Raw genomic sequence first — 12,111 nt, forward strand, 5'->3', positions numbered from 1 at the left:
GTCTGGCAGCATCTGTGGAAAGAATCAGTTAACCCTTTCAGTTCGCTCCACAGTTGCTACCAGACCTGCTGAGCTTTTCCAGCAATTTCTATTTTTGTTTCAGATTTACAGTATTCGCAGTTCTTTAGGTTTTATAATTTACAGAGTTAGCTGGAAAACTAAATGTACTTTGACACACTGAAATTAAAGGTTACGACAGTAAGTTTAAAATAGGATTCAATAGAAGAATAACTTGAGAGTAAAAGCCTAAGAAAGAAACGAGACACTAAAGATGGTGACTGATTTCTATTATTCTGCCTGCACAATGATAAATATGCAAATCACTTTTGAGACAACAGGAACAGAAGAATGAAAAGAGCATAATGATATAGGTGGTTTGCCGAGAAGAGACATTGAAAGAAGATATAAAGATCAATGGTATAAAACATAGTGAAGAGATGATGGATAAAGGAGGACAGTCAGAATTTAAGTCAAGAGTCTTAATCATGATTTGAGCCCGATCAGTGCCTGCTACAGGCGGTAGCGTAGAAAACATATTGCAAGTCTTGAGCCATAACTTAAACAACTGCTTACTCCAAATGAATAACTTCTTTGGAAAAATGTATTCTTGAATCTATTTCTTGCATTTTGTTTGGTTAAAATTCTGTTCAAGACTAATTCCAAGAACAGTCACAGATATGAATCAGTCAGAGATCACTCCCGTGAAGTTAATACAGTACAACAGAAGAGAAGCAATTTTCAAATAGTTGGTCAACCCAGAGTTTCTATATTTCTAGTGTGTAGTCTTTTGAATTTCTTTTAGAAGGTACACATTTAATATTTTATGCCAGAATTGTGTTCTGTTCTTACACTGCACATAATTCCCTATCACAGATGCTCCTTTTCAAGAAGGATAAATACTTAAAAGGAATTGTAGGGTTTAAAATTATCAGGGCAAACACAGTAACATTTCATTGTTAAGGGAAGTTACTGTGTGCAACTTGGCTGCCTACAAATTCCCTGTGCCTACAGTGATTGCAGACAGAGGAACACAATTTCAACAAATCCAAACCCCATTAAAATACCAATTTCAACAGCTTGCATTTATATACTGCCTTTAGTGCAAAATATGCTCCAAGGCATTTTTAGAAGAATCTGGCACAGAACAGTTGGAAGAGTTGAGACAGAGCCAAGCAGGAGTAAAATTGAAAAATCAAAGCCAATTTCAGCCCTCATTACATCATCTGCACCATTGGACATTTAACAGCAGAGAGACCTGGAACTGATGCAGATTCATGAAATGGTACAGATGCTTCATCCTTTCAAACTGCCAGGTTGCAACCTCAATTGGAAAGGTAAACATTAAATACATGAGTTAAACATTTCAGTGTTTTATTTTGCTGCAGGACTATTGAAATATAGGTGAGTGGTATGGCCCTGGAACTTGGTCATACTATATAAAGCTACTCCTGATGGCACTACTTACATTGTAAGTTTCAAGTTTGACACGGATCCTGCAGGTGTATGACCGAAAATTTGCATTCTGGAATATTTCTTCAAAGGCTTGTTCATTCTATGAAAAAAGCAAATATAATGTTACATATCAATATAAAAAAGACAATGTTTTGCTGACTAAGGCATGGAATTCAGGTTGCAAGTAACCCTTAGGAAATTCAAGGAAATCTACTTCATTTAATGGTCTTCAAAAGCTTCACGGAAAGCAGCAAGTTTCAGCTTAACTTTCTCACGGTCATGGCAGCTCTTCATGTATCTCCCAACTCCAAATCTATCCACAGAAAAGGGGAAGGAAAGGAGGTGGAGAGAAAACCAGAAGCACCTGCTCAAAAAGCACAGGGTTGTTTCAGGATCACCTGCCCATCTCCTCTCAGGACAAGTAATGGCATATGTCAACAATGTTTTGATGTACTGTTAAAAAGACTCACCTCAGCCCAAAACTAGAGAACTATCACCAAACAGCTGCATGTTTCTCCAACACACAATCATATTTCACTTTAATTGTTTTTTATTTATTGCCATCTGTCATTTCTACCTCGTTGGTTTTGTGTTTATATCGGCACTCATGCAGAGTGCAGAAACTATAATTCAAGATCACACTGACAAATTTTATTCCATATATTATCGCAATGGAGCTCAAAAGCTAAACATTCACCTGGAGATTAGCAAATTCTACTGAACATCTTTTCCTGATCAACTAGGTAAAAGAAATGCAACATGCAATTTGGGCTAGAAGGTTTCACTTGCACAACGTTGATCAGCTATTAAGTCTAGCAAACTCAATATCTAGACAACAATGTGGATGTCTCTCTCCATCTAAGTTCTATAGCTATTTCTTCACCATGAATCTCTCCTGATCCATCACATCTCTTACCCTTTTCTACAGGCCTACTGCCAGAATTCAAACACACACTTGCAAGACAAAAAATACAGGATAATACTGTGGATAGATCTTGGAGACAGGGAAACCCAAAATGCAAAACAGACAAGTTTCTACAAACAAACTGATAAAGTTGGTCCACATGTATGGGAATATGAATTTTGGAAGTTGTTCAAACAATACTTATCCAAAACAAAAGCCTGGTTGGTGTTTAAAAAAATCCCTGATTTTGGAAATATTAAAGTTAAGAGCCCAATATACAACACAGAAGTAAAGAGAAAGGCAAGTCAACATGGAACCTTTCACTGATATTGCCTTAAATATACTTAATTTTTTAAAATTTTTTTTTGAAGCTTACAACATTTTCATTACCATGCTGTCACCTCTCAATTATGGAAGTACAACTTTTCTAGGAAATGGCTAAATACGCTCAACAAATTCACAGACAATTTTAGTTCAGTATTTTGGAAGCGGAAATATGGAAGTCACACCACTTGGGTAAATAAATGTTTTTCTAATTGCTTTATAATGTTGCATCATATTTATATTACATTTTTATTATATATTTAATGTGTTTTTGAATTCAAACACTCTTGCTGAAGCATTCTAATATTATTGTATTTTTTTCTACTTAGCCATGTGACCAGAAGAGATCCTTTGAGGTGAAAGAGAACCAGATTGGCTATAATATAATGTGGTTTGTTGGCAGGAAAAAAATGGGTCACCAAGAACAATCATTTTTCAAATAGACTCCTACAGGCAATGGAATTGCAGCATGAGTGGCCCATGTACCAGAGTTGAGATGGTGGACGGCATAATGTCTAACCAATTCAGACTCACTTACACGGTTTGCTTTGAATTTTATTGGCATGGAGGATTGGAAAGGGTAGATGCCTCACTTGGGAGATAAATTCTCAAAGTTTGTGCGAAGATTTGTAGCTCGGGTGCTCGTTGTTGTGGTTCTGTTTGCCGAGCTGGAAGTTTTTGTTGCAAACGTTTCGTCCCCTGGCTAGGCGACATCATCAGTGCTTGGGAGCCTCCTGCGAAGCGCTTCTTTGATGTTTCCTCCGGTGTTTATAGTGGTCTGTCCCTGCCGCTTCCGGTTGTCAGTTTCAGCTGTCCGCTGTAGTGGTTGGTATATTGGGTCCAGGTCGATGTGTTTGTTGATGGAGTTTGTGGATGAATGCCATGCCTCTAAGAATTCCCTGGCTGTTCTCTGTCTGGCTTGCCCTATGATAGTAGTGTTGTCCCAGTCGAATTCATGTTGCTTGTTGTCTGCGTGTGTGGCTCCTAAGGATAGCTGGTCGTGTCGTTTCGTGGCTAGTTGATGTTCATGTATGCGGATTGTTAGCTGTCTTCCTGTTTGTCCTATATAGTGTTTAGTGCAGTCCTTGCATGGGATTTTGTACACTACATTCGTCTTGCTCATGGTGGGTATCGGGTCCTTCGTTCTGGTGAGTTGTTGTCTGAGCGTGGCTGTTGGTTTGTGTGCCGTTATGAGTCCTAGGGGTCGCAGTAGTCTGGCAGTCAGTTCCGAGATGCTCCTGATGTATGGTAGTGTGGCTAGTCCTTTTGGTTGTGGTATGTCCTCGTTCCGTGGTCTTTCTCTTAGGCATCTGCTGATGAAGTTGCGTGGGTATCCGTTTTTGGCGAATACCTTGTATAGGTGTTCCTCTTCTTCTTTTTGCAGTCCTGGTGTACTGCAGTGTGTTGTGGCCCTTTTGAATAGTGTCCTGATGCAGCTTCGTTTGAGTGTGTTGGGGTGGTTACTTTCATAGTTTAGGACTTGGTCTGTGTGTGTGGCTTTCCTGTATACTCTCGTAGTGAATTCTCCGTCTAGTGTTCTCTGTACCATCACGTCTAGGAATGGGAGTTGGCTATCCTTTTCTTCTTCTCTCATGAATCGGATTCCTGTGAGTGTGGCGTTGATGATCCGGTGTGTTTTTTCTATTTCCGTGTTTTTAATGATTACATATCGACATATCTGACCCAGAGTTTGGGTTGAATTTGTGGTAGGACTGTTTGTTCTAACCTTTGCATAACTGCCTCTGCTATGAGTCCCGAGATTGGTGATCCCATGGGTGTTCCGTTGATTTGTTCGTATATCTGGTTGTTGAATGTGAAGTGTGTTGTGAGGCACAAGTCCAGTAGTTTAAGTATGCCGTCTTTGTTGATAGGTTCAGCATCCTGTTTTCTGTTCTGTATGTCCAGTAGGTTGGCTATTGTTTCTCTGGCTAGGGTTATGTCAATCGAAGTGAACAGTGCCGTCACGTCGAATGATATCATGGTTTCTTCTTTGTCTATGTGTATATTTCTGATGATGTCCAAGAATTCCTGTGTTGATTGTATAGAGTGTTTGGATCCGCTGACCAGGTATTTCAGTTTCTGTTGTAGTTCTTTGGCCATAGGTACGACAGTTTGTCTCACTGTTTGTTGTGTCTCTTCTGTCAGTCCATTGTTCCTGAGTGTGCCTTCTAGTGCTGCTAGGAAGTCTGCTGTCTTGGCGTCCCTGTGGTTGTAGTTGAGCCCCTTGGCCAGTATTGTTCTTTCCGTGTCTGTGAGCTGTCTGTGGGAGAGGTTTTTAACCCAGGTGTGTGTTGTAGTGTCCTCTTTGTTGTGTGTTAGTTTGGCCATTTTTTCTTTTAGTGCTGTTTTTTGCGGAGTGTAGTCCTGTTCTGTCCTATGGTGACAGCCTGTTCTATGGTCCGGGTCCATTCCTGATTCGTGGAACTACAACCACAGGGACGCCAAGACAGCAGACTTCCTAGCAGCACTAGAAGGCACACTCAGGAACAATGGACTGACAGAAGAGACACAACAAACAGTGAGACAAACTGTCGTACCTATGATAATAAGGAAAAGACAAACACGTAACCTCAACACCAAGGAGAGGGAAGCACTGAAATCACTAAGAAACGATAAGAACATAATCATACTACCAGCAGATAAAGGCAGAATGACGGTCATCCTAGATAAATCTGATTAAATCCAAAAAGCACAACAACTACTTGAAGATACCAACACCTACCAAAAGAGGGAGTTTGACCCCACCCCACAGCTCACCAATAGGATAAACAACACACTGAGGAATCTACAAAAAAACGGACAGATAACCAGAGCTGACCTACAAAGAATGAAACCGGAAAGCAACAACACCCCCAGATTCTATGGATTACCTAAAGTACACAAACCTGACATCCCACTCAGAACCATGGTATCACTGCCAGGGACACCATCATACAAACTGGCCAAAGAACTACAACAGAAACTGAAACACCTGGTCAGCGGATCCAAACACTCTATACAATCAACACAGGAATTCTTGGACATCATCAGAAATATACACATAGACAAAGAAGAAACCATGATATCATTCGACGTGACGGCACTGTTCACTTCGATTGACATAACCCTAGCCAGAGAAACAATAGCCAACCTACTGGACATACAGAACAGAAAACAGGACGCTGAACCTATCAACAAAGACGGCATACTTAAACTACTGGACTTGTGCCTCACAACACACTTCACATTCAACAACCAGATATACGAACAAATCAACGGAACACCCATGGGATCACCAATCTCGGGACTCATAGCAGAGGCAGTTATGCAAAGGTTAGAACAAACAGTCGTACCACAAATTCAACCCAAACTCTGGGTCAGATATGTCGATATGTAATCATTAAAAACACGGAAATAGAAAAAACACACCGGATCATCAACGCCACACTCACAGGAATCCGATTCATGAGAGAAGAAGAAAAGGATAGCCAACTCCCATTCCTAGACGTGATGGTACAGAGAACACTAGACGGAGAATTCACTACAAGAGTATACAGGAAAGCCACACACACAGACCAAGTCCTAAACTATGAAAGTAACCACCCCAACACACTCAAACGAAGCTGCATCAGGACACTATTCAAAAGGGCCACAACACACTGCAGTACACCAGGACTGCAAAAAGAAGAAGAGGAACACCTATACAAGGTATTCGCCAAAAACGGATACCCACGCAACTTCATCAGCAGATGCCTAAGAGAAAGACCACGGAACGAGGACATACCACAACCAAAAGGACTAGCCACACTACCATACATCAGGAGCATCTCGGAACTGACTGCCAGACTACTGCGACCCCTAGGACTCATAACGGCACACAAACCAACAGCCACGCTCAGACAACAACTCACCAGAACGAAGGACCCGATACCCAACATGAGCAAGACGAATGTAGTGTACAAAATACCATGCAAGGACTGCACTAAACACTATATAGGACAAACAGGAAGACAGCTAACAATCCGCATACATGAACATCAACTAGCCACGAAACGACACGACCAGCTATCCTTAGGAGCCACACACGCAGACAACAAGCAACATGAATTCGACTGGGACAACACTACTATCATAGGGCAAGCCAGACAGAGAACAGCCAGGGAATTCTTAGAGGCATGGCATTCATCCACAAACTCCATCAACAAACACATCGACCTGGACCCAATATACCAACCACTACAGCGGACAGCTGAAACTGACAACCGGAAGCGGCAGGGACAGACCACTATAAACACCGGAGGAAACATCAAAGAAGCGCTTCGCAGGAGGCTCCCAAGCACTGATGATGTCGCCTAGCCAGGGGACGAAACGTTTGCAACAAAAACTTCCAGCTCGGCGTACAGAACCACAACAACGATAAATTCTCAATTATCCACAAGTATCAGCATTTTGACTTATATGCAGGTTAATGAGAATATGAAAACAAACTTTATATATGGTATCTGTTGCTTCATGGAATTTGCCCAAGCAGTCCAGAAAGACAAAGGTTTGGACAAGCAGCCATGAATAATGGATTCAATTCAGTGAATGGGAAATTAAAACATCCACGTAATACTCAACTGTGAGCAAGGTTCAAGCTTTAATCAGTACACTAATTACTGGTTCAGATACATCAAGTACACAGCATTTCAAACATATACTTAAATCAGGCTTGTCCAATGTGCTTTTCTCTCCCTGTTGTGACAGTCCAGGTCATTACTATCCACATGAATTCCACATATTGATGAACTTTCTGAAGTTTGAGTATTATGCTGTTATGCCATGATTTATTTTAACACAACCAAATAGTTCTAATGTTGGGAATGTGACAGGGAGAGCAACTTTTAAAGGTGTGACACTATAATAAATAAGAATGTCACAATGATTTGAAAGCAATAAATGGATAATTTAGTAATGAGTCATTAACAAAAATGCCAAACACCACAGCTAACTAATAAAACCCCTTTTCTGCTACCTCTGTTAAATTACATATGTACAGAGACACAGATTGGGCCTCAAGTTAAGATCTTAGATTTAACTAACTCTGATCTTACGCTCACCTCTGATGGTGCACACTCCGAATTAGCCTTGATTAAATTCACATGGATATGGGATAACAAACCAGTTGCCTTTCAGCATTGGTGTTCACCTTTCCCAGCTGCATTATGGCTAGATCTTTGGTGGATGAGAAAAGGAGTGTGGATATTGTCTGAGACACATACACACCTTTCCTCCCATGCTCCGCAGGCTTAGGAAGCTCACTCCACCACTTAAAGTTACCTGTATTTGGATCCCATTTGGCAAGCCACAGTGTGGCGCACAAGCCCAAATTAAATGAATTGTTAAAAAGTAAATTTTGAGAGAACCTGCATCTGTGGTGGTCTTCACAAATATATGCATCTTCTCCCACAGCACTTGACTGTTGCAAAACTCATCTTTTAAATTACTGAAAAATTGAATAGATAAATCTGGACCACAATTAGAAACCTCAACCTCAACTACTGTAATGATTGTAACTTTTAAAAGCAAACATTTCTTTTCCAAAAACAAAACTAACTACTGTCAGGACTGAATAGCAATTGTTAAGAAAAATAAGTTTAAAATTTAGTACTTAGCAGAGCTCTGGGATCACTGATAGTGACAGCAAAAGATCTGCAATAACTTTCAGAAGTAGCAGAGTTAAAAGAAAAAGCCAAAAATAGTAGAAAGTTGAACTGTCTAAATCTATAACATGTTTATTTGAACTAAATGAAAAACACTTACTGATTCCTTTAGTTCTCCAAGATAAGTAGCATTCTGACCAAGAATTGCCTCTGCTGTCTCCTGGAAACATGTGACCCATTGGTTTTCTCCAAAATCTGCCAGATTTATCTAAAGGACAATATTGAACACTGGTTACACATTAAGCCTGGTGAAGGATAGATCTGGAGCCAATCTTTACATACGTCTATAAAATATTTACTTTAAATGACAATTAGATTAGATTAGCTACAGTATGGAAACAGGCCATTCGGCCCAACAAGTCCACACTGACCCTCTGAAGAGTAATCCAAGCCTATATTTACCCTGATTAATGCACCTATCACTATGGATAATTTAGCATGGCCAATTCACCTAGCTTGCACATCTTTGATTTGTGGGAGGACACTGGAGCACCCGGAGGAAACCCACACAGACACAGGGAGAATGTGCAAACTCCAAACAGTTGCCAGAGGCAGGAATCGAACCCAAGCCTCTAGCGCTGAGAGGCAGCAATGCTAACCACTTGTTTTTATTGAAAAAAGATTTTAATATTACAAGTACAAATACAAAGAGAGAGAACACGAGTAAAAACCCAACCTGCCCTCGTACAAATGTATAAATATATATAAAATCAAAAAACCTAAACTATTTAACTAAATAATAACCAACAACAAATTAATACATAGTAATAACTCAACCCACCAAACAAGACACTCGCACGTTCACAGTTCCGTCTCCCTGAATAGTGGACTCTTAAAACACAATCATTACGGCTATATAAAAGCTTTTATTAGTGTGGCACATAAATCTGTGTCCAGGTATTCAAAAAGGGCTGCCATGCCTTACAGAAATTCTCAGTTTTGTGGTGTACCATACTTGTGAGAAAATCCAAAGGGAAATGCTCCATAACAATCTTCCGCCAACCCAACAGGCCCGGTGGTTTTTTGGATACACAACCTAGCAAGATATTCTTTCCTGCACAGGAAGTTAAGATATTGAAAAGTATTTTTCTTAGGCGCACCTACAGGGAACGCACTGGGCAGGCCAAGAGGAGGAGAGATCAGGTCCTTCTCCACCCTTACACCCAAAATCCTCTCCATTGCACCCGCCACAGCACTCCAGTATGTTTGAAGCCTACCACAGGACCAGAGACTATGGGTAAGAGTGCCCGCACAAACCTTGCACTTGGGACATGTTGAAGATAGCCCTGGTTTAAATTTTGACAAACTGTCCAGAGCCAAGTGGACCCTGTGGAGAATCTTCCACTGTAAAGCATTGTCCTATTGCAAATTGATATCTTTCTTGCCTTTTCTCAAATATCTTCCCATGCCTCTGAGGAGACTTCAACATCTGGCTCGGTCTCTCACACACGACAGAGTTGATTGAACTCATCTGAGGGGGCACCCCCCTCCAATTGATGATATAAAAGTACTGACAATGTGTATGCTGAACACTGAGCACCCTCCTCTCAAAGTCTGGTTTGTAGGGATCAGTCAAAAGTGTAGGGATTTTATTCAAAAGACTAATTTGAAAAAAATGAAAGAAGTCCCTGTTATATAGCTCATATTTCCGTGCTAACTGACCAAAGGACATCATTGCGTCTTTGTCAAATAAATCGCCCATGCAAGACACACCCCTGGCTGCCCAATGTTTGATTCCTGAATCTATCATCCCCGGTTGAAAACCTGGCATTATGTAAGAGAAGATATTTTGCCAATATTGCCTTTCCTCCGCCGAATTGCCTTCCATGCTTTAACAGTGTTTAAAATTAATGGGTTATGGCAATATTCCCTAATTGTCCTCATTTTGTCCAAAAACAGCAAGCTAGGAAGGGGGCACCTTGCCTGGGAGGTTTCAATATTTAACCATATTGAAAGAGTCCCCAATGGCCCAATCACTCACGTAGGATAAAAGCGAGCTTAGGTGGTAGCTTTTAATGTCTGGGAGATCCACTCCCCCCAATCTGTGAGGCAACTGTAGTTTAGATAATTTAATGAGAGGCCACTTACGATGCCAAATAAAAGAGGTGAACCCACCGTTCAGTCTCCTGAACATTTACGGAAAATCAGGGAGAGCATCCGAAAGGGTATAACAAACGGGGAGGGAGAATATTCATCTTAATAAGCGCTATCTAACCCAACTACGAGACCGGAAGCGGCTCCCATTTTTGAAGGTCTTGCTTGACTTTGTCAAATAATTGAACAAAATTGGCTTTGAACAACCGATCCAGAACTGGAGTAATGAATATGCCCATATACACAAAAGCCCCCTGTGACCACTTAAATGGGAATTGATATTTGCCCTCAAGACCTAGCATCTTCGTAAGACCACCCATAGGCATAGCCTCTGACTTTGCAAGATTAATCTTTACTGTGGAAAAGGCGCCAACCGCACTGAAGCCTTGTATCAGGCGAGGTACCAAAACTGCTGGATTAAGATAAAAAATTAGGATATTGTCCGCCTACAACAAAACCCTATGTAATTTTGACCCCACTTCTGCAGCTGATATATTGGTGTCCCTACGAATGGCCTCTACCAACGATCAATCACCAATGTAAAAAGCAGTGGCAAAAGGGACAGTCCTGTCAGCAGCCCCTAAAAATGTTAAAATTGCTGGAGCGCACCCAATTGGTGATGACCGCAGCGAGAGGGACACTGTAGAGAACTTTTACCCATCTTATAAAGACTTTGTCCAAACCAAACCGTTCCAGAGTATAGAAAAGGTACAGCCATTCAACTCTATCAAATGCCTTCTCTGCATCTATAGAGAAATCACCAATCTTTGTATTGACTACTGTTGTCATGCTTGAATTACATTAAGCAGCCTCCTAACATTATTGGAGGATCGGCCCTTTATGAAGCCCGTCTTGTCCGCTTTAACAATAAAAGATAACACAGTCTCCAGCCTTAATGCGAGAGAGTTCGAGAGGATTTTAAAGTCAACATTTAAGAGTGAAATGGGCCTGTACGAAGCAGTCCTCCAAGACCTTCCCTTTTTTAAGGATAAGCAAAATATTGGCCTCTCTCAGAGATGGCGGGAGACAGTCATGGCTGTATGAGTCATTAAACATATTGAGCAATGGGCCTGACAATATGTTTATAAATTCCTTATAGAATTTGCTGGGAAGTCCATCAGGACTGGGTGCCTTTCCACTCTGAAGCTGCTTCACAGCCTCCTGCACTGATAAGGGAGTATTGAGAAAAGACTCTCGTTCAGGGGTCATGCCTGGGAGTTCCAGATCCATAAAAAAAAATCTATTTTGGCCCAACCCTCCTCACACCGTCAGATTGGTGTAACTTAGAGGACAATCTCTGGAATGCCACTTTAATCTTTTTAGAATCACATGTTAGGTTCCCAGATCCTTCCCTAATCGCCATAATGGCTTGAGGGGCACTCCTTTTCCTGGCGCGATATGCCAAGTATTTGCCTGGCCTGTCACCATGCTCGTATAACTTTTGCTTTGCAAAGTAAGCCCCTTCTTTGCTGTCTGCGTGAGTACGGAATTCAATGCAGACAGCAGCGCCGTAATCCTCTGTAGCTTGACCAATGAAGGCATGTCAAAGTAAGCTTTCTCGGCTGCTTTCAACCGTGCTTCAAGGAGACGTTGCTGCTCACTTTTCTGCCGTTTCCTACTGACAGAGTAGGGAATAACTGGATCAGTACTGGGACC

The 12,111-nt window shown here is 41.2% G+C and overlaps 1 protein-coding gene and 1 long non-coding RNA gene across 3 annotated transcripts in view; one reads left to right on the forward strand and one right to left on the reverse strand.

Annotated features, from left to right (window-relative positions):
* The window catches only part of LOC148141856 (uncharacterized), a 125,973-nt gene extending 122,389 nt beyond the window's left edge, over positions 1–3,584 (forward strand). Inside the window, exons 3-4 of the long non-coding RNA XR_015752321.1 lie at positions 2,728–2,872; positions 3,010–3,584. This is a non-coding gene — a long non-coding RNA (uncharacterized LOC148141856). The remainder of the gene's footprint in view (positions 1–2,727; positions 2,873–3,009) is intronic.
* Positions 1–12,111, reverse strand: part of rpa1 (replication protein A1) — a 101,989-nt gene that overhangs the window by 4,434 nt on the left and 85,444 nt on the right. For both annotated transcript variants that reach the window (XM_087977230.1, XM_043718171.2), the window contains 2 exons: positions 8,462–8,569; positions 1,466–1,552 (listed from right to left, as the gene is read on the reverse strand). In XM_087977230.1, the coding sequence (XP_087833356.1) occupies positions 1,466–1,552; positions 8,462–8,569 (195 nt within the window). The remainder of the gene's footprint in view (positions 1–1,465; positions 1,553–8,461; positions 8,570–12,111) is intronic.

Source organism: Chiloscyllium plagiosum, unplaced genomic scaffold (genome assembly GCF_037043375.1).
Source record: "Chiloscyllium plagiosum isolate Xiang-an unplaced genomic scaffold, Cpla_swu_hap1 HiC_scaffold_31, whole genome shotgun sequence".
Taxonomy (NCBI): Eukaryota; Metazoa; Chordata; class Chondrichthyes; order Orectolobiformes; family Hemiscylliidae; genus Chiloscyllium; species Chiloscyllium plagiosum.